Below are 22,165 nucleotides of genomic sequence, written 5' to 3' on the forward strand. Positions count from 1 at the left end.
CAAATCTTAGAAACATGGTGTCTAACCAGATCCTTACTCTGGATGGCATTACCCTGACCTCTAGTAATACTGTGAGAAATCTTGGAGTCATTTTTGATCAGGATATGTCATTCAAAGCGCATATTAAACAAATATGTAGGACTGCTTTTTTGCATTTACGCAATATCTCTAAAATCAGAAAGGTCTTGTCTCAGAGTGATGCTGAAAAACTAATTCATGCATTTATTTCCTCTAGGCTGGACTATTGTAATTCATTATTATCAGGTTGTCCTAAAAGTTCCCTAAAAAGCCTTCAGTTAATTCAAAATGCTGCAGCTAGAGTACTGACGGGGACTAGAAGGAGAGAGCATATCTCACCCATATTGGCCTCTCTTCATTGGCTTCCTGTTAATTCTAGAATAGAATTTAAAATTCTTCTTCTTACTTATAAGGTTTTGAATAATCAGGTCCCATCTTATCTTAGGGACCTCGTAGTACCATATCACCCCAATAGAGCGCTTCGCTCTCAGACTGCAGGCTTACTTGTAGTTCCTAGGGTTTGTAAGAGTAGAATGGGAGGCAGAGCCTTCAGCTTTCAGGCTCCTCTCCTGTGGAACCAGCTCCCAATTCAGATCAGGGAGACAGACACCCTCTCTACTTTTAAGATTAGGCTTAAAACTTTCCTTTTTGCTAAAGCTTATAGTTAGGGCTGGATCAGGTGACCCTAAACCATCCCTTAGTTATGCTGCTATAGACGTAGACTGCTGGGGGGTTCCCATGATGCACTGTTTCTTTCTCTTTTTGCTCTGTATGCACCACTCTGCATTTAATCATTAGTGATTGATCTCTGCTCCCCTCCACAGCATGTCTTTTTCCTGGTTCTCTCCCTCAGCCCCAACCAGTCCCAGCAGAAGACTGCCCCTCCCTGAGCCTGGTTCTGCTGGAGGTTTCTTCCTGTTAAAAGGGAGTTTTTCCTTCCCACTGTAGCCAAGTGCTTGCTCACAGGGGGTCGTTTTGACCGTTGGGGTTTTACATAATTGTTGTATGGCCTTGCCTTGCAATATAGAGCGCCTTGGGGCAGCTGTTTGTTGTGATTTGGCGCTATATAAAAAAAAAATTGATTGATTGATTGAAAATTTTAAATTTCATGAGCATATTTGCACGCCGGTAAAACCTTCTGGTTTCTGGTCCTGAAAACAGTGTGACTGACAGGTCGGGCTCCTGACCAGACTCCGCTGGACGCGTCTGTTTCTGCTCCGAGTCCTCTGCAGTTTGACTCGGAGTCTCTGCAGCTCCTCTGGTCTCTGCTCTGAGTCCTCAGCTCCACCCCAGGATGCCCAATCCTGATCGGGGTCCTGCTGGACCTGCTCTCTGTTAGTCCTAGTCTGCTCCTCATCAGGACCAATGAACCTGTACGCAACAGGATGATATTTGAGCAGTTTTAAACAAAACACCTCACTTTCATGTTTTCATTCATTTTAGATTATTACACTTCATTAAAGGACAAAACAGCCTAATTACAAATTTCAACTCAATCATTTTAAATTCTCCAAAACAAAAATGGCAAAAAACGATATTTTTTTCTGCATTTGTTTGATCTTTGTTATTAAAATCAATGTTGTGACTCCTTAAATTCATCACAGTAATCACCGTTATTCACGTCTTTTCATTGGTTTATCTCCTGCTGGACGCGCCGGGACGAGGATGGAGAACCGCGCTCCGTTCATCCAGAACCAAATCCACCTTGGACCATTTGTTTTCCAAACGTGACTTCAGTGCGACACTCGAAGGACTCGCTTCAAAAGTCTGACGCACAACATCAACATCATGACCGACTTTGTTTATGTGAGTGATTCATCTCAGCAGCTCAAATTTACAGCTGAAAGTTCTGCAGTTTTTTCTTTTTACACGTTTATCCTTCTGATCCGACAGTAAATGGACTGCATTTATATAGCGCTTTTCCATCTGCATCAGACGCTCAAAGCGCTTTACAATTATGCCTCACATTCACCCCAATGTCAGGGTGCTGCCATACAAGGCGCTCACTACACACCGGGAGCAACTAGGGGATTAAAAACCTTGCCCAAGGGCCCTTAGTGATTTAACAGTCAGGCAGGGATTTGAACCCATGATCTTCTGGGCTTCAGTCCAGGATTTGAACCCATGATCTTCTGGACTCAAGCCCAACACCTTAACCACTAGACCATCACCTCCCCTCTGTAGATTTACTGAAGTATTAGTGTCCGACAGTAATACTTCAGTACTGTGGTTTTACTGTAGTACCTGCAGTTTCTTTCCCCTGTGGTCAGGCCCAGCTCATCAGAGTCCAACATGGCTGCGGTGACCTGATCCAGCTGGGACCTGGTCTGATCCAGCTGGGACCTGGTCTGATCCAGCTGGGACCTGGTCTGCTGTAACTGGGTTTTGGATTCTGTGTGCTGGGTTCTGCTCTGGTCTAGCTGGTCCTGAAGTTTTTCAACAGTTTTCAGGAGACTTGCATTGTCCTCCTGTAAGGAGAAGGAGACACACACACACACACATATATCAGCTTCTTGCTGTAGGATACTCAGGCAGGAGAAACCAGTATTCAGACTCTGGGCCCAGAAGCTCGTATCTGACCCGGGACCCACAGTCCTTGAACACCACTAAAGCTGCATGGAACGCAGAGGAAACCACTTAGCGTGAGCTCGCCTGTGATCGTGAGCAGGGTGTTGTCACTGTAAAAGACAGGGACTCGATCTCGTAAAGATTGTTTGTTGCCAACAGAAGCGTCACTCTGGTCTGATGTTTGAGGACTTGTGGAAACGTTGCACGTCAGAGGTCACTCAGGTCATCCCTCCAGGAACACAGCGGTTTCTGGTCACCAACCTCTAGGAACTGTACCACTGGACAGGCAGCTGGATCCAGTTACTGGTCTTCTTGGCTGGGAAAGTTCAGGTCTGGAGACTGATCCCTGAACCTGAAGTTGAGGAGGAACGGTGCTGAGACACAGTGGCCCACTTGGAGCTGCAGTGTGGTTTCATCTTCTTGTCCTACATGTGCTCTGTGAACGTGAGGAAGTAAGACGTCGTGGGTCTCAGGGTGCCGGGTCCTGTTTTTGGGTGGTTGGAGTCAGAGCGAGGTCATCAGGGTGGAACGTTTTGTAGCTCAGGTGAGATGGTTGATCGGAGTGCATTGTCCTCTGGAGGTCTTCTGGTACATGTGGACCGTGTTGCTGCAGTCCAGACCCGGGTCAGTGGAAATCTGGGCTCTGCTTCTTTTCCCCTCAGAGGATTCACACTGGACTTATTTTTATTGTGTGAACCCAGACGTTGTGACATCACCGACCTTCTGGCTCCGCCCATCCACAATGATGGTCAATAAAATTGGCACTGAAACTTCGCGGTGAGACGGCTGTCTCCAGGTTACCTGTCCCAGTGTCATCTGCTGGTTTAGCTCCTCCCTCAGATGTTGAAGCTCTGCATCAAGCTCCGCCTCCTTTCTGCTGCTTTGAAGCTGACTGTCTCTCAGAGCCTCGACTTCCTGCCGCAAGGACAACAGCTCCTCCTGCTGGACAGTCATGTCCTACACACAACATGAAGAAAACGCAAACATTACTTTGATTTATTCTTAAAATGAGCTTTAAAAATGTGATTAAATACAGCCTGACTTTGAACTATGCTGCAAAAATAAGTTTAGTAATTTAGAAACATCAGACATTTAGCAGCTTTTTAATTATTAATTAATTATTTTTACACACTAAATGTACTAAAATGTTTACACAGTGCTGTTCACACACACTGATAAGTCACCGCGTGGTCTATGAGGAGGACGTCCAGTTCAAATCCTCTTTCTGTCTCTGACCTGTTTGTGGATCCTGGCAGCATCATCCATCTGCCCCTGCAAGTCCTCCAGGTGGCGCTGCAGGGCCTGGTTTTCAGTCTGCAGCCTGTCGACCTGCTGACGAGCGCATCGGGCCTGAAACACAGCGGGAGTCACATCAGCGACATTCACACGAGACACCGAAGACTTCAGGTTCCTCACATGTGACAAAAGTCAGAATATTAAACAGAAAAACAACACAAGTGAACTTTTTAGTCTTTGGACAACTTTATGGTCCCTTCACACATAACACCACATTGGATGAAAGAAGCAGAAACTGGGCAAAAAAACGCAAACAAAAACAAAATGGGGAACTGCGAAAAGTTCCACCTGCTGTCGAGAGGGACACACTGTTGGACAGGCATGCGCAATACCATGGTGACGGTTTCGTGCTAAAGCACAGTGCGAGCACGCGGAACATGTGATACCATATCGCACCGCTGCTGTTGGCGAAAAAAAACACACAAAAAAATCACCACAATTTCTAATATTTAATCCCTTTTATTGAGCAGACAACACAAGTATGATCCTTCTGTTCCTCTGTAGATGACCCACAGTCATAGATGTGCAGTCATAGAATGACATGAATGAAGCAGTGCACCCTTATCATGTCATGTCTTATCATGCTGGGCCTGCATGTCCATGTGACCATCGCGCCGAAGGACATCACGTCATGTGGATCATAGCTCACATGGGTGATGTAACATTCAGATTGCCAGCTGAGTGTACAGCCGATCAGACGGTTCCTTTTCACATGGCACAGCCTTTTCATCGGGTTGTACAGTACAGGTTGGGTCAATCAATCAATCAACTTTTTTCTTGTATAGCGCCAAATCACAACAAACAGTTGCCCCAAGGCGCTCCACATTGCAAGGCAAGGCCATACAATAATTATGAAACACAGTCTACGTCTAAAGCAACATAACCAAGGGATGGTCCAGGGTCACCCGATCCAGCCCTAACTATAAGCCTTAGCGAAAAGGAAAGTTTTAAGCCTAATCTTAAAAGTAGAGAGGGTATCTGTCTCCCTGATCTGAATTGGGAGCTGGTTCCACAGGAGAGGAGCCTGAAAGCTGAAGGCTCTGCCTCCCATTCTACTCTTACAAACCCTAGGAACTACAAGTAAGCCCGCAGTCTGAGAGCGAAGCGCTCTAACGGGGTAATATGGTACTACGAGGTCCCTAAGATAAGATGGGACCTGATTATTCAAAACCTTATAAGTAAGAAGAAGAATTTTAAATTCTATTCTAGCATTAACAGGAAGCCAATGAAGGGAGGCCAACACGGGTGAGATATGCTCTCTCCTGCTAGTCCCCGTCAGTACTCTAGCTGCAGCATTCTGAACCAACTGAAGGCTTTTTAGGGAACTTTTAGGACAACCTGATAATAATGAATTACAATAGTCCAGCCTAGAGGAAACAAATGCATGAATTAGTTTTTCAGCATCACTCTGAGACAAGACCTTTCTGATTTTAGAGATATTGCGTAAATGCAAAAAGGCAGTCCTACATATTTGTTTAATATGCGCTTTGAATGACATATCCTGATCAAAAATAACTCCAAGATTTCTCACAGTATTACTAGAGATCAGGGAAATGCCATCCAGAGTAACGATCTGGTTAGACACCATGCTTCTAAGATTTGTGGGGCCAAGTACAATAACTTCAGTTTTATCTGAGTTTAAAAGCAGGAAATTAGAGGTCATCCATGTCTTTATGTCTGTAAGACAATCCTGCAGTTTAGCTAATTGGTGCGTATCCTCTGGCTTCATGGATAGATAAAGCTGGGTATCATCTGCGTAACAATGAAAATTTAAGCAATACCGTCTAATAATACTGCCCAAGGGAAGCATGTATAAAGTGAATAAAATTGGTCCTAGCACAGAACCTTGTGGAACTCCATAATTAACTTTAGTCTGTGAAGAAGATTCCCCATTTACATGAACAAACTGTAATCTATTAGACAAATATGATTCAAACCACCGCAGCGCAATGCCTTTAATACCTATGACATGCTCTAATCTCTGTAATAAAATTTTATGGTCAACAGTATCAAAAGCAGCACTGAGGTCCAACAGAACAAGCACAGAGATAAGTCCACTGTCCGAAGCCATAAGAAGATCATTTGTAACCTTCACTAATGCTGTTTCTGTACTATGATGAATTCTAAAACCTGACTGAAACTCTTCAAATAGACCATTCCTCTGCAGATGATCAGTTAGCTGTTTTACAACTACCCTCTCAAGAATCTTTGAGAGAAAAGGAAGGTTGGAGATTGGCCTATAATTAGCTAAGATAGCTGGGTCAAGTGATGGCTTTTTAAGTAATGGTTTAATTACTGCCACCTTAAAGGCCTGTGGTACATAACCAACTAACAAAGATAGATTGATCATATTTAAGATTGAAGCATTAAATAATGGTAGGACTTCCTTGAGCAGCCTGGCAGGAATGGGGTCTAATAAGCATGTTGATGGTTTGGATGAAGTAACTAATGAAAATAACTCAGACAGAACAATCGGAGAGAAAGAGTCTAACCAAATACCGGCATCACTGAAAGCAGCCAAAGATAACGATACATCTTTGGGATGGTTATGAGTAATTTTTTCTCTAATAGTCAAAATTTTGTTAGCAAAGAAAGTCATGAAGTCATTACTAGTTAAAGTTAATGGAATACTCAGCTCAATAGAGCTCTGACTCTTTGTCAGCCTGGCTACAGTGCTGAAAAGAAACCTGGGGTTGTTCTTATTTTCTTCAATTAGTGATGAGTAGAAAGATGTCCTAGCTTCACGAAGGGCTTTCTTATAGAGCAACAAACTCTTTTTCCAGGCTAAGTGAAGATCTTCTAAATTAGTGAGACGCCATTTCCTCTCCAACTTACGGGTTATCTGCTTTAAGCTACGAGTTTGTGAGTTATACCACGGAGTCAGACACTTCTGATTTAAAGCTCTCTTTTTCAGAGGAGCTACAGCATCCAAAGTTGTCTTCAATGAGGATGTAAAACTATTGACAAGATACTCTAACTCCCTTACAGAGTTTAGGTAGCTACTCTGCTCTGTGTTGGTATATGACATTAGAGAACATAAAGAAGGAATCATATCCTTAAACCTAGTTACAGCGCTTTCTGAAAGACTTCTAGTGTAATGAAACTTATTCCCCACTGCAGGGTAGTCCATCAGGGTAAATGTAAATGTTATTAAAAAATGATCAGACAAAAGGGAGTTTTCAGGGAATACTGTTAAGTCTTCTATTTCCATACCATAAGTCAGAACAAGATCTAAAATATGATTAAAGTGGTGGGTGGACTCATTTACTTTTTGAGCAAAGCCGATAGAGTCTAATAATAGATTAAATGCAGTGTTGAGGCTGTCATTCTCAGCATCTGTGTGGATGTTAAAATCGCCCACTATAATTATCTTATCTGAGCTAAGCACTAAGTCAGACAAAAGGTCTGAAAATTCACAGAGAAACTCACAGTAACGACCAGGTGGACGATAGATAATAACAAATAAAACTGGTTTTTGGGACTTCCAATTTGGATGGACAAGACTAAGAGACAAGCTTTCAAATGAATTAAAGCTCTGTCTAGGTTTTTGATTAATTAATAAGCTGGAATGGAAGATTGCTGCTAATCCTCCGCCCCGGCCCGTGCTACGAGCATTCTGACAGTTAGTGTGACTCGGGGGTGTTGACTCATTTAAACTAACATATTCATCCTGCTGTAACCAAGTTTCTGTTAGGCAGAATAAATCAATACGTTGATCAATTATTATATCATTTACCAACAGGGACTTAGAAGAAAGAGACCTAATGTTTAATAGACCACATTTAACTGTTTTAGTCTGTGGTGCAATTGAAGGTGCTATATTATTTTTTCTTTTTGAATTTTTATGCTTAAATAGATTTTTGCTAGTTATTGGTGGTCTGGGAGCAGGCACCGTCTCTACGGGGATGGGGTAATAGGGGGATGGCAGGGGGAGAGAAGCTGCAGAGAGGTGTATAAGACCACAGCTCTGCCTCCTGGTCCCAACGCTAGACAGTCACAGTTTGGAGGATCCCAAAAAATTGGCCAGATTTCTAGAAATGAGAGCTGCTCCCTCTAAAGTGGGATGGATGCCGTCTCTCCTAACAAGACCAGGTTTTCCCCAGAAGCTTTGCCAATTATCAATGAAGCCCACCTCATTTTTTGGACACCACTCAGACAGACAGCAATTCAAGGAGAACATGCGGCTAAACATGTCACTCCCGGTCTGATTGGGGAGGGGCCCAGAGAAAACAACAGAGTCCGACATTGTTTTTGCAAAGTTACACACCGATTCAATGTTAATTTTAGTGACCTCCGATTGGCGTAACCGAGTGTCATTACTGCCGACGTGAATTACAATCTTACCAAATTTACGCTTAGCCTTAGCCAGCAATTTCAAATGTCCTTCGATGTCGCCTGCTCTGGCCCCCGGAAGACAATTGACAATGGTTGCTGGTGTCGCTAACTTCACATTTCTCAAAACAGAGTCGCCAATAACCAGAGTTTGATCCTCGGCGAGTGTATCGTCGAGTGGGGAAAAACGGTTAGAGATGTGAACGGGTTGACGGTGTACACGGGGCTTCTGTTTAGGGCTACGCTTCCTCCTCACAGTCACCCAGTCAGCCTGCCTTCCCGACTGCACGGGGTCTGCCAGGGGGGAACTAACGGCGGCTAAGCTACCTTGGTCCGCACCGACTACAGGGGCCTGGCTAGCTGTAGAATTTTCCACGGTGCGGAGCCGAGCCACCAATTCGCCCAGCCTGGCCTCCAAAGCTACGAATAAGCTGCACTTATTACATGTACCGTTACTGCTAAAAGAGGCCGAGGAATAACTAAACATTTCACACCCAGAGCAGAAAAGTACGGGAGAGACAGGAGAAGCCGCCATGCTAAAACGGCTAAGAGCTAGTAGCTACGCTAAGCTAGCGGATTCCCAAACAGGGAATCCGACACTAGACAGGCTGTGGAGCAGCACAGGTAACGCACGACAACAGTGCTAAAATAAAATAAAAATCCACTAGACAGGCTGTGGAGCAGCACAGGTAACGCACAACAACAGTGCTAAAAAATAAAATAAAATAAAAATAAAAATCCACTGGACAGGCTGTAAAGCAGCACAGGTAACGCACAACAACAGTGCTAAAAAATAAAATAAAAATAAAAATCCACTGGACAGGCTGTGGAGCAGCACAGGTAACGCACAACAACAGTGCTATAAAATAAAATAAAAATAAAAATCCACTGGACAGGCTGTGGAGCAGCACAGGTAACGCACAACAACAGTGCTAAAAAATAAAATAAAAATAAAAATCCACTGGACAGGCTGTGGAGCAGCACAGGTAACGCACAACAACAGTGCTAAAACAAAATAAAAATCCACTAGACAGGCTGTGGAGCAGCACAGGTAACGCACGACAACAGTGCTAAAACAAAATAAAAATCCACTAGACAGGCTGTGGAGCAGCACAGGTAACGCACAACAACAGTGCTAAAAAATAAAATAAAAATAAAAATCCACTGGACAGGCTGTGGAGCAGCACAGGCAACGCACGACAACAGTGCTAAAACAAAATAAAAATCCACTAGACAGGCTGTGGAGCAGCACAGGTAACGCACGACAACAGCGCTAAATAAAATCCACTGGACAGGCTGTGGAGCAGCACAGGTAACGCACGACAACAGCGCCCAAAAAAATAAAATAAAAATCAAAATCCACTGGACAGGCTGTGGAGCAGCACAGGTAACGCACGACAACAGTGGTAAAAAATAAAATAAAAATCCACTGGACAGGCTGTGGAGCAGCACAGGTAACGCACGACAACAGTGCTAAAAAATAAAATAAAAATCCACTGGACAGGCTGTGGAGCAGCACAGGTAACGCACGACAACAGTGGTAAAAAATAAATAAATAAATAAATAAAATAATAAAATAAAAATAAAAATCCACTGGACAGGCTGTGGAGCAGCACAGGTAACGCACGACAACAGTGGTAAAAAATAAAATAAAAATCCACTGGACAGGCTGTGGAGCAGCACAGGTAACGCACGACAACAGTGCTAAAAAATAAATAAATAAATAAAATAAAATAATAAAATAAAAATAAAAATCCACTGGACAGGCTGTGGAGCAGCACAGGTAACGCACGACAACAGTGGTAAAAAATAAAATAAAAATCCACTGGACAGGCTGTGGAGCAGCACAGGTAACGCACGACAACAGTGCTAAAAAATAAATAAATAAATAAAATAAAATAATAAAATAAAAATCCACTGGACAGGCTGCGGAGCAGCACAGGTAACACACGACAACAGTGCTAAAATAAAATCAAAATCCACTAGACAGGCTGTGGAGCAGCACAGGTAACGCACGACAACAGTGGTAAAAAATAAATAAATAAATAAAATAAAATAATAAAATAAAATAAAAATCCACTGGACAGGCTGTGGAGCAGCACAGGTAACGCACGACAACAGTGGTAAAAAATAAATAAATAAATAAAATAAAATAATAAAATAAAAATAAAAATCCACTGGACAGGCTGTGGAGCAGCACAGGTAACGCACGACAACAGTGGTAAAAAATAAATAAATAAATAAAATAAAATAATAAAATAAAAATAAAAATCCACTGGACAGGCTGTGGAGCAGCACAGGTAACGCACGACAACAGTGGTAAAAAATAAAATAAAAATCCACTGGACAGGCTGTGGAGCAGCACAGGTAACGCACGACAACAGTGCTAAAAAATAAATAAATAAATAAAATAAAATAATAAAATAAAAATAAAAATCCACTGGACAGGCTGTGGAGCAGCACAGGTAACGCACGACAACAGTGGTAAAAAATAAAATAAAAATCCACTGGACAGGCTGTGGAGCAGCACAGGTAACGCACGACAACAGTGCTAAAAAATAAATAAATAAATAAAATAAAATAATAAAATAAAAATCCACTGGACAGGCTGCGGAGCAGCACAGGTAACACACGACAACAGTGCTAAAATAAAATCAAAATCCACTAGACAGGCTGTGGAGCAGCACAGGTAACGCACGACAACAGTGGTAAAAAATAAATAAATAAATAAAATAAAATAATAAAATAAAAATAAAAATCCACTGGACAGGCTGTGGAGCAGCACAGGTAACGCACGACAACAGTGGTAAAAAATAAAATAAAAATCCACTGGACAGGCTGTGGAGCAGCACAGGTAACGCACGACAACAGTGCTAAAAAATAAATAAATAAATAAAATAAAATAATAAAATAAAAATCCACTGGACAGGCTGCGGAGCAGCACAGGTAACACACGACAACAGTGCCAAAAAAAATAAAATCAAAATCCACTGGACAGGCTGTGGAGCAGCACAGGTAACGCACAACAACAGTGCTAAAAAATAAAATAAAAATAAAAATCCACTGGACAGGCTGTGGAGCAGCACAGGCAACGCACGACAACAGTGCTAAAACAAAATAAAAATCCACTAGACAGGCTGTGGAGCAGCACAGGTAACGCACGACAACAGTGCTAAAACAAAATAGAAATCCACTAGACAGGCTGTGGAGCAGCACAGGTAACGCACAACAACAGTGCTAAAAAATAAAATAAAAATAAAAATCCACTGGACAGGCTGTGGAGCAGCACAGGCAACGCACGACAACAGTGGTAAAAAATAAAATAAAAATCCACTGGACAGGCTGTGGAGCAGCACAGGTAACGCACGACAACAGTGCTAAAACAAAATAAAAATCCACTAGACAGGCTGTGGAGCAGCACAGGTAACGCACGACAACAGCGCTAAATAAAAATCCACTGGACAGGCTGTGGAGCAGCACAGGTAACGCACGACAACAGTGCTAAAAAATAAAATAAAAATCCACTGGACAGGCTGTGGAGCAGCACAGGTAACACACGACAACAGTGCTAAAAAATAAAATAAAAATCCACTGGACAGGCTGTGGAACAGCACAGGTAACGCACGACAACAGTGCTAAAAAATAAAATAAAAATCCACTGAACAGGCTGTGGAGCAGCACAGGTAACGCACGACAACAGTGCTAAAAATAAAATAAAATAAAAATCCACTGGACAGGCTGTGGAGCAGCACAGGCAACGCACGACAACAGTGCTAAAACAAAATAAAAATCCACTAGACAGGCTGTGGAGCAGCACAGGTAACGCACGACAACAGTGCTAAAACAAAATAGAAATCCACTAGACAGGCTGTGGAGCAGCACAGGTAACGCACGACAACAGTGCTAAAAAATAAAATAAAAATAAAAATCCACTGGACAGGCTGTGGAGCAGCACAGGCAACGCACGACAACAGTGCTAAAACAAAATAAAAATCCACTAGACAGGCTGTGGAGCAGCACAGGTAACGCACGACAACAGTGCTAAAACAAAATAGAAATCCACTAGACAGGCTGTGGAGCAGCACAGGTAACGCACAACAACAGTGCTAAAAAATAAAATAAAAATAAAAATCCACTGGACAGGCTGTGGAGCAGCACAGGCAACGCACGACAACAGTGGTAAAAAATAAAATAAAAATCCACTGGACAGGCTGTGGAGCAGCACAGGTAACGCACAACAACAGTGCTAAAACAAAATAAAAATCCACTAGACAGGCTGTGGAGCAGCACAGGTAACGCACGACAACAGTGCTAAAACAAAATAAAAATCCACTAGACAGGCTGTGGAGCAGCACAGGTAACGCACGACAACAGCGCTAAATAAAAATCCACTGGACAGGCTGTGGAGCAGCACAGGTAACGCACGACAACAGTGCTAAAAAATAAAATAAAAATCCACTGGACAGGCTGTGGAGCAGCACAGGTAACACACGACAACAGTGCTAAAAAATAAAATAAAAATCCACTGGACAGGCTGTGGAGCAGCACAGGTAACACACGACAACAGTGCTAAAAAATAAAATAAAAATCCACTGGACAGGCTGTGGAACAGCACAGGTAACGCACGACAACAGTGCTAAAAAAATAAAATAAAAATCCACTGGACAGGCTGTGGAGCAGCACAGGTAACGCACGACAACAGTGCTAAAAAATAAAATAAAAATCCACTGGACAGGCTGTGGAGCAGCACAGGTAACGCACGACAACAGTGCTAAAAAATAAAATAAAAATCCACTGAACAGGCTGTGGAGCAGCACAGGTAACGCACGACAACAGTGCTAAAAAATAAAATAAAAATCCACTGGACAGGCTGTGGAGCAGCACAGGTAACGCACGACAACAGTGCTAAAAAATAAAATAAAAATCCACTGGACAGGCTGTGGAGCAGCACAGGTAACGCACGACAACAGTGCTAAAAAATAAAATAAAAATCCACTGAACAGGCTGTGGAGCAGCACAGGTAACGCACGACAACAGTGCTAAAAAATAAAATAAAAATCCACTGGACAGGCTGTGGAGCAGCACAGGTAACGCACGACAACAGTGCTAAAAAATAAAATAAAAATCCACTGAACAGGCTGTGGAGCAGCACAGGTAACGCACGACAACAGTGCTAAAAAATAAAATAAAAATCCACTGAACAGGCTGTGGAGCAGCACAGGTAACACACGACAACAGTGCTAAAAATAAAATAAAAATCCACTGAACAGGCTGTGGAGCAGCACAGGTAACACACGACAACAGCGCCAAAAAATAAAATAAAAATCCACTGGACAGGCTGTGGAGCAGCACAGGTAACACACGACAACAGCGCCAAAAAATAAAATAAAAATCCACTGGACAGGCTGTGGAGCAGCACAGGTAACACACGACAACAGTGCTAAAAATAAAATAAAAATCCACTGACAGGCTGTGGAGCAGCACAGGTAACACACGACAACAGTGCTAAAAATAAAATAAAAATCCACTGGACAGGCTGTGGAACAGCACAGGTAACACACGACAACAGCGCCAAAAAATAAAATAAAAATCCACTGGACAGGCTGTGGAGCAGCACAGGTAACACACGACAACAGCGCCAAAAATAAAATAAAAATCCACTGGACAGGCTGTGGAGCAGCACAGGTAACGCACGACAACAGTGCTAAAAAATAAAATAAAAATAAAAACGAAAGCGTTAGCAAGCTAGTTAGCTTGCCAACGCTGATGAAGGTTAGCTGATAAAAGAGCTCCGTCGCGATGCTTCGACCGTTAGAGGTCTTCTTTAGGCGTTGGAGCACGGTGAAAAAGTAAAAAAAAGTTAAAAAGTCTTGAAAAAGACTGTTAATTCAAAGAACTCAAACAGCTCAGTTCAAACAGCTAACAGATACAGCAGAACACCGCTGTGCTCCGGAACCAGAAAAAAGTCCACCCACCACCACATCAGACACCACACCGTCTCCAGCAAGGACGGTCGCATTCCCCCCCTCTCCTCTCCACCTTTTTCTGTTCTGTATCTCTGCTCCGACCTTCAAAGTCTCAGCTTCACCAGACTGTGAATTTGATCAGGTGGTCTCTCAACGCTATTGACACCATTTTTTTTCAACAAGGAATCAGGGCTGGGGGACCCTGCGTGCCCTGATGGAATCTACCCAGCGGGCTATGCTCTCGGCGCCTGAGAGAGAACGTGTGAGTGTGACATGCTTGACTCTTTGTGGAAGACGTTGAGGATTCATTCCTATTCGCTTTTATGGTGGGAGGTTTGGCACTGATTGGTTTGGGCACTGCCCTGACCCACAGGGATACTAGCAAGATGGCTGCTTCCAGAATCTCGTCCCCTCATTAGCTGTCATGATTAATGAGTTGGCAATGCTGTGTAATCTCAGACTGCGTGAACTCTTGAACTCAAATGCAAAATGGATACAATCTCGGAGCATTGCAAAGGAATGTGTTGCTGAGGACCAGAGAATATTCTTCATAAATTTGGACTCTAGACAGTCAGAGGTGCAGTAAATGGAATTCTGTCTCTCTCCGCCAAACATCAACATGGCAGCCTTATCGGCTCCTGAAGGCCAAATTCTCTGCTCTTCCTGCAGAAGGATCTGTGGCCTTTTTGAAGGAATTTGGCTCCCCCTTCTCATCTATCCATACCCCCTCCCTCCAGCGTGCTGTTGCCCAGCAACGTCAGACATTACACACACACGGACAGAAGCTGTCATACTTTACACACACACGGACAGAAATTGACAGAAATTTAACTCATCTGCACACAACGCATATCTCCCTCCCATCATCCCTATTACCCCTCGTGTCTCTCCACTCCCCTCACCCTGGCTTCCTCCCTGCCATCTCGAAGGCAGCGCAATTTTTACTGCTGCAGCCTTCAACCCCCAAGCTGGGCGTTGCGGGCCCCTCCTGCTGTGGCCTTCACCCACTTTGCCTCAATTTGGATGACGGACTGCTTCAAGTTTAGAGCACATAAACAATGTCAAATGTATATGTGTTGTCTTTGATTTTGATGTGTGCCATTATTATGGTAAACAAGTAATAATTGTGGATTAATTGCTGTATTTTGTCTGAGGTAATTGGAGTGTAAACGGAACTGCCCTTTTAGGGATCAATAAAGTTGTCTGAAATCTGAAATCAGCCTGCAGATGTACACGCTGACAGTCGCTCCTGCCCTTTGTAAAGGCGATATATGTTTTGATGTATTTCCGTGTGAGGACAGTATGCACACGCACGCGCCTCATGGTATCGTGTTGTCAGGTGATGTCACCAGCAGCGGCTTGTGCAGACACACCCACCTTAAGGCAGGAACTCAACTCAAAGACAAAAGTCCTCACTCTCTGTTCCTTTGTAATGTGATTATTTTATGTATTTGTTATGTAATTATGTATGTAGTTATTGTTGTATGTATTTATTTATTTGTCCTGTTCTCTGTGTTTTTAATTTAACAGATCATGTGCACTGAGCCGCGCTGTCAGCTGGAACTGACAAGAGCATTAGACTCCACCCACACATCTGTGCACTGCTGGGGTGTTGTTCATGTTGTTGTTGGCAAGACGTGTCCTCCAGCTGAGTTGTGCCTACATGTCGGTCAGGTGTTCCAGCTAGAAATTACAGCTGTCCAGATGCACGCTGCGCTGGACAGCGATTGCACTGCAGCCATGTCAGCTGCTCCTGACAATGTTCGATCCTGGCATGGGGGGCGTAACCAACAAGCCATTTGTGTTAGGGGTGGTGGTGGGCACCGCATTCTTACATGCCGTGTGTGTGTGTGTGTGTGTGTGTGTGTGTGTGTGTGTGTGTGTGTGTGTGTGTGTGTGTGTGTGTGTGTGTGTGTGTGTCGGGGGGTGGAGGGAGTTCGGCACAGTCACAGCCATGCGTATTAATTGGTAACAGCACACTCGTGTGGCACTTTGACAGTTTTCACAGACAGCTCGAATGTGGTCATCTGCACTCCACTATTGTGCTGGGAGCACGAATAGCCCCACCTTTTCTAAGTGCCCAGCAAGCGGTGTTGGATGTTCGTGTGTGGCACCTGGAATTTGGCCTACACCTGCTGAGAGGGGGGTCGAACAGGCACTCACAGGGCACTTGCTGTCTTTCGGCTGCTGGTGTGCGCGAATGGTTGTGGTGACAGCTGGAGAGGTGTTTGAGGCGGCTTTGATTTTTTTCATAATTGAAATGCGATTCCTCCTTCGTGCACTAGTTGGCTTCAATCGTGTTATGTGTGAAGGGACCCTTAAGTTTGTGCAGTTTGTCAAGTGCAGAAATGTAAAGCACACAGGTCAGAGGTCAGCAAAGACAGAAGAAAGACCTGTATTTTCTGAAGTCACACCTGTCAAAAAAAAAGTTATGAAGAAGGGGGGAAAAAACAAACCAAATAAGTTGCACCAGAGTCTAATTTATTTCTGGTACTACCACATCATTGTCAATTAATTTAGATTATGTAGCGCCAAATCAGAACAAAGTTGCCTCAAGGTGCTTCACACAAGTAAGGTCTAACCTTACCAACCCCCAGAGCAAGAACACAGATGACAGTGGTAAGAAAAAACTACCTCTGATGATTTGAGGAAGAAACCTCAAGCAGACCAGACTCAAAGGGGTGACCCTCTGCTTGGGTCATGCACAGAACACAGAACACAACACAACAACAACTGACGAGAGTCCATGCAGGCGCCCAGTCCACTGCCGGGAGGGGACGGGGTTGGGGAGGGGGGAGCATCAAGCCACTTGCTGGATGTGTTCCTACAGCAAAGTCCATTCTGCATCCACCACAGAACTCATCCAGTCCAGCACATAGATCCAGCTGCATTTCTGACAGAGAAAAAAGAAAACAATCAGTCAGCCAGAAAAACTACATTTAAGGTATAATTCATCAGCATTAAGCAACAAGAAAAACAGAAGAAATACTAAGGTGATCGCCGGCCACTAGCCCTAAACTTCACTAAAAGACCCAGAATTTAGATAAAGTTGAGGCCGCGGCAGGCTCTGTTTCCTAAAAAAAAGAATTAAAAGAGTAAAAAGCATAGTAACTATGCCAGTATGCTAGCCATATGAAAGGGAAAATAAGTGCGTCTTAAGTCTGGACTTGAAAGTCTCCACAGAATCTGACTGTTTAATTGATGCAGGGAGATCATTCCACAGAACAGGGGCATGATAAGAGAAAGCTCTGTGACCCACAGACTTCTTATTCACCCTAGGGACACAAAGTAGTCCTGCACCCTGAGAACACAAAGCCACGGCTGGTACGTAAGGTTTAATTAGGTCAGCTAGTTAGGGAGGTGCCAGTCCATGAACAATTTTATAGACTAGTAGCAGAACCTTAAAATCTGATCTCACAGGGACAGGAAGCCAATGAAGAGACACCAGAATGGGTGTAATGTGGTTGAACCTTCTGCTTCCTGGCATGGAGCATAAGTTAATGAGATAATTATTGTTATTGTAGCAGGGATTAAACACTAAAGTGGTGTTTTTGGCAACTGAACAGATGATCACACGTGAGGTAAAAGTGCAATGTAATTAAAACAAAAATATAAATGGAATTTATAATGTGAAGAAGCAGAAGGAGACGAGCTATTTAATGTTAATGTAGCAGGGACTAAACACAAGTAAACCGGGATGTGTTTTTTTGAGAGGTAAATGTTTGAAAAGTCTTTTGTGAAACATCTCTAACCAATAGGAGACTTACATCCAAACACTGACATCTGACAGGACTCTTAAAGAGCTCTTCTTGTTTGTCTCTCACACTCTGCACGTGTTCTTCTGAGTAGTAGAAAAAGTTAATATTCTCTGTTTATTCAACAGTGTAGTCTTTCAGTTTGAAAAATGTATTTCTTAAAAATAAATGAGTTTTTTTTCCTACTGTGAAGAGTTCAGATGCAAAACCCAGGAAGTCCACCAAATCAGTTTAGTTTTAAAATAAGGCTTTACCTGGTGGAAGCTGGACAAACTTTTAAACCAAATGTGATTTTAATGGACTTCCTGGGTTTTGCATCTAAATGCTTCATTTAAAGTCTGTGAGTGTGAGTCACATGACCTCATTCAGTATACAGGAGCAGCTTGCCACGTGTAGACGGTGTCATCCTGATGACTGTGTTTCATATACGTCACACTAGAATATAAGTCGCTGTAACTCACGAACTAGTTAAAAATGCAAAATACGGTGGAACACACGAATACACAAATCCTACCTGGAAAAAAAAACAAAAACAAGAGCAGTCAATCATTTCTGACGTCTGCAAATCTGGAATCCGGGTCACCTCCAAAATTCAGTGGAGTCTTTGGTGCCCCAGTGTCTATCTGTGGTGCAAATTTGGTGAGAATCTGTGAAGTAGTTTTGACTTCTTGTTAACAGACAGACAGCAGCACGGTGTCTTAGTGGTTAGCACTGCTGCCTCACAGCAAGAAGGTCATGGGTTTGATTCCCACCTGTGGCCGTTCTGTGTAGAGTTTGCATGTTCTCCCCGTGTTTGCGTGGGTTTCCTCCAGGGGCTCTGGCTTCCTCCCACATCCAAAGACATGCAGGTTAGGTGGATTGAAAACTTTAGAATTGTTCAGGTCTCCATGCAAAAGAGGTCTTGATCTCAATGGGATTAACCTGGTTAAATAAAAAAAAATTAAACAGACAAACAAATAAATAAACACCAATGGGAGATGTAACAAAAAAAAAAAATGCCGCACGCAGAAACGTGAAGTATCTGCTGCACTAAAACATTTTCTGACAGCAGGGTGTGTAATCTAGTACTGCAGCATCAACTCAACTCAGTCTTCATTTATGTTTACAGAGCACATTTAAAACAACCGAGGTTGACCAAAGTGCTGTACACAATAAAACAGGATACTCAAAATGCAGCAATTACAATAAATAGTACTAAAATACATAATCAATCAATCAATCAATTTTTTTTTTATATAGCGCCAAATCACAACAAACAGTTGCCCCAAGGCGCTTTATATTGTAAGGCAAGGCCATACAATAATTATGTAAAACCCCAACGGTCAAAACGACCCCCTGTGAGCAAGCACTTGGCTACAGTGGGAAGGAAAAACTCCCTTTTAACAGGAAGAAACCTCCAGCAGAACCAGGCTCAGGGAGGGGCAGTCTTCTGCTGGGACTGGTTGGGGCTGAGGGAGAGAACCAGGAAAAAGACATGCTGTGGAGGGGAGCAGAGATCGATCACTAATGATTAAATGCAGAGTGGTGCATACAGAGCAAAAAGAGAAAGAAACAGTGCATCATGGGAACCCCCCAGCAGTCTACGTCTATAGCAGCATAACTAAGGGATGGTTCAGGGTCACCTGATCCAGCCCTAACTATAAGCTTTAGCAAAAAGGAAAGTTTTAAGCCTAATCTTAAAAGTAGAGAGGGTGTCTGTCTCCCTGATCTGAATTGGGAGCTGGTTCCACAGGAGAGGAGCCTGAAAGCTGAAGGCTCTGCCTCCCATTCTACTCTTACAAACCCTAGGAACTACAAGTAAGCCTGCAGTCTGAGAGCGAAGCGCTCTATTGGGGTGATATGGTACTACGAGGTCCCTAAGATAAGATGGGACCTGATTATTCAAAACCTTATAAGTAAGAAGAAGAATTTTAAATTCCATTCTAGAATTAACAGGAAGCCAATGAAGAGAGGCCAATATGGGTGAGATATGCTCTCTCCTTCTAGTCCCCGTCAGCACTCTAGCTGCAGCATTTTGAATTAACTGAAGGCTTAACTGAAGGCTTGACACAGAGCTACAAATAGAATTGAATAATTAATTAAAATATAATTAAAATTAAAATCTGAGCTTGGGACTCCGGCGAGGGCGGTCTCATCTCCTCCTCTCTCCTCTCCCTCTGTGCTTTTCTATCTCTGCTCCAACCTTCAAAAGTCATTAACCGGACTGTGAATTCTTTGAACTATATTTGGATCAACCATGTAATTGATCAGCTAGTCTCTGAATGCTATTGATACCATTTTTTCAACAAGGAAATCAGGGCTGTGGGTCATTTCAAAATGCATGACACCCAGCAAATGCGTACATAAAAAGTTGGCTCACTTTAACTTTTGTCATGTTAGTTGGCACTGCGCTGCTCTCCAAATTCGCCAGTGCCTCCTCATCAAGTCCATATTGGGACTAACACACACTTCTCGCCTTTTCATCTTTTCGTCTGCAGACAGTTCTTGGGCTGCACACGCTATGACGTCATCACTTTATGCACAGTGGGTGGGTATTGGGATACCCGCCCACTACTATGGGCAGGTATAAATGTAAATCTATGCTACCGGCCCAGCAACGCCTCAGTAAGTGATAATATTGGTGAGTATATTGGTGAGTAAACGACTGTATTTTATGTCAGAAATGAGGTCCAGGTTGTTAAAAGCAGCATTTCTCCTTTAATTCATGTTGTCATGTCTGTCTGTTAGCTGTTTAACAGTGCAAACATGTTTAAGCTAACAAACAGCAGCTGGTTCATGTTCTGTTGGCTTATTAATGCAGCAGATAACTGAAACAATCCTTCAAATGGTGATACAAGCATCACATTCAGCACAAATACAGCTGGAGCTAAATTAATGGAGCAACTTTAACTTTTGACCCCTGTACAAAATGAAACTGACCTTTGTCACCATTCTTATCATTTATCATTCTTATCATTTATCATGTTTCCATCCCCTGACTTGTCTAAAGAAAACTGGCAATAAAACTGATTGTTGTTTACAGGTTTTATCAAGTTTTAGAGATTTGCTTTCAGTTTTCTGTTATGTTTAAGAATGTTTAATTTTCACTGTTGCTGCACTTTGTGTCAAATCATAGTCATATCGTATATCATACTGATATGAAAATTCAGTAAGGTATATGTTCTATTATACATTCCAAATCTAAGGTGGGACTCTTAGATTTGGTTGGTAAGGTTAGACCTTACCTGTGTGAAGTGCCTTGAGGCAACTCTGTTGTGATTTGGCGCTATATAAAGGAAAATAAATTGGAAAAAAAAAATAAAATTGAACTCTACTAGTGTTTACTAAGGTTCACCTAAATATCTTAAAAAAAAAAAAAAGATAGTAGAGCCACTTAGGTTCCTGGTCTTGAGAACCAGGGATGGTAGGTTGAAAAGCTTTTTTATCCCATGGGAACTCTCCCTACACACCTAAGCGGCTCAAGAATATGGACAGCAGGTATATAAGTGACATTTACATGACAATTTATATGACAATATTGAGATACAATAATTTGTCCATATTGTACAGCCCTACTGTCAACTAGCTGAAAACTTTGAATATTAATTTACATCTACAATAAAAAAAAATGCTTAAAGTAGCAGGAGGTTAAGAGGGCTGTAATGCGCCGTGGGGGGGGCGCTGAAAAGCAAAAAATGAGAACCACTGAATGAGAACCACTTTCTCTAAACGTCTGGACAACAATGGCAGTTTAGAGACAGGCCTGAAGTTAGACAGCACAGAAGGATCCAGATGATATCAGAGGCTACACAACGGCAACCAATCAAATCGCTGCAGATGTTATGTGCCACCACACAGCCAGGCATATTACTTTGTCTCTGAGCCCTTGCAGATACTCCTGGAGTCCAGAGATAATTCCCTCCAAATCCCTCTGAAGAGCTTCATTTGCCAAAATCTGACCTGCAGGAGGAGAAAAGACACAGTCGGGTTTAAAACAGCAATTTCACGTCCGGGTTTAAACAGCGACTTCATGGCCAGTGTCGCAGACCGAAAGGTCCCCCCTTAAAAATTGGTCCGTCTTGCTTCACTGTGCATGCGTCATTTTCGGACCACAACAGCACATCTGCGAAGGACTCTCTTCACCAAAAGCAATCAAATGGATTAATGGGATTATTAACCCTCAAATGATAAAAGTAAAACCTCTTAAATCGTTCTAAAGTCAGTTTTAAGCAGAAACTCAGCAAAACTCCA

General features: G+C 42.9%; 1 protein-coding gene across 1 annotated transcript in view; it reads right to left on the bottom strand.

Annotated features, from left to right (window-relative positions):
• The window catches only part of cntrl (centriolin), a gene marked incomplete at its 5' end in the record, with an annotated part of 36,096 nt that extends 14,222 nt beyond the window's left edge, over positions 1-21,874 (bottom strand). Inside the window, 5 exons of the mRNA XM_034165718.1 lie at positions 1,206-1,389; positions 2,263-2,486; positions 3,388-3,543; positions 3,823-3,936; positions 21,786-21,874. Of these exons, the coding sequence (XP_034021609.1) occupies positions 1,206-1,389; positions 2,263-2,486; positions 3,388-3,543; positions 3,823-3,936; positions 21,786-21,874 (767 nt within the window). The remainder of the gene's footprint in view (positions 1-1,205; positions 1,390-2,262; positions 2,487-3,387; positions 3,544-3,822; positions 3,937-21,785) is intronic.
• Positions 21,875-22,165: the final 291 nt, after the last annotated feature.

This window comes from Thalassophryne amazonica, unplaced genomic scaffold (assembly GCF_902500255.1).
Source record: "Thalassophryne amazonica unplaced genomic scaffold, fThaAma1.1, whole genome shotgun sequence".
Taxonomy (NCBI): Eukaryota; Metazoa; Chordata; class Actinopteri; order Batrachoidiformes; family Batrachoididae; genus Thalassophryne; species Thalassophryne amazonica.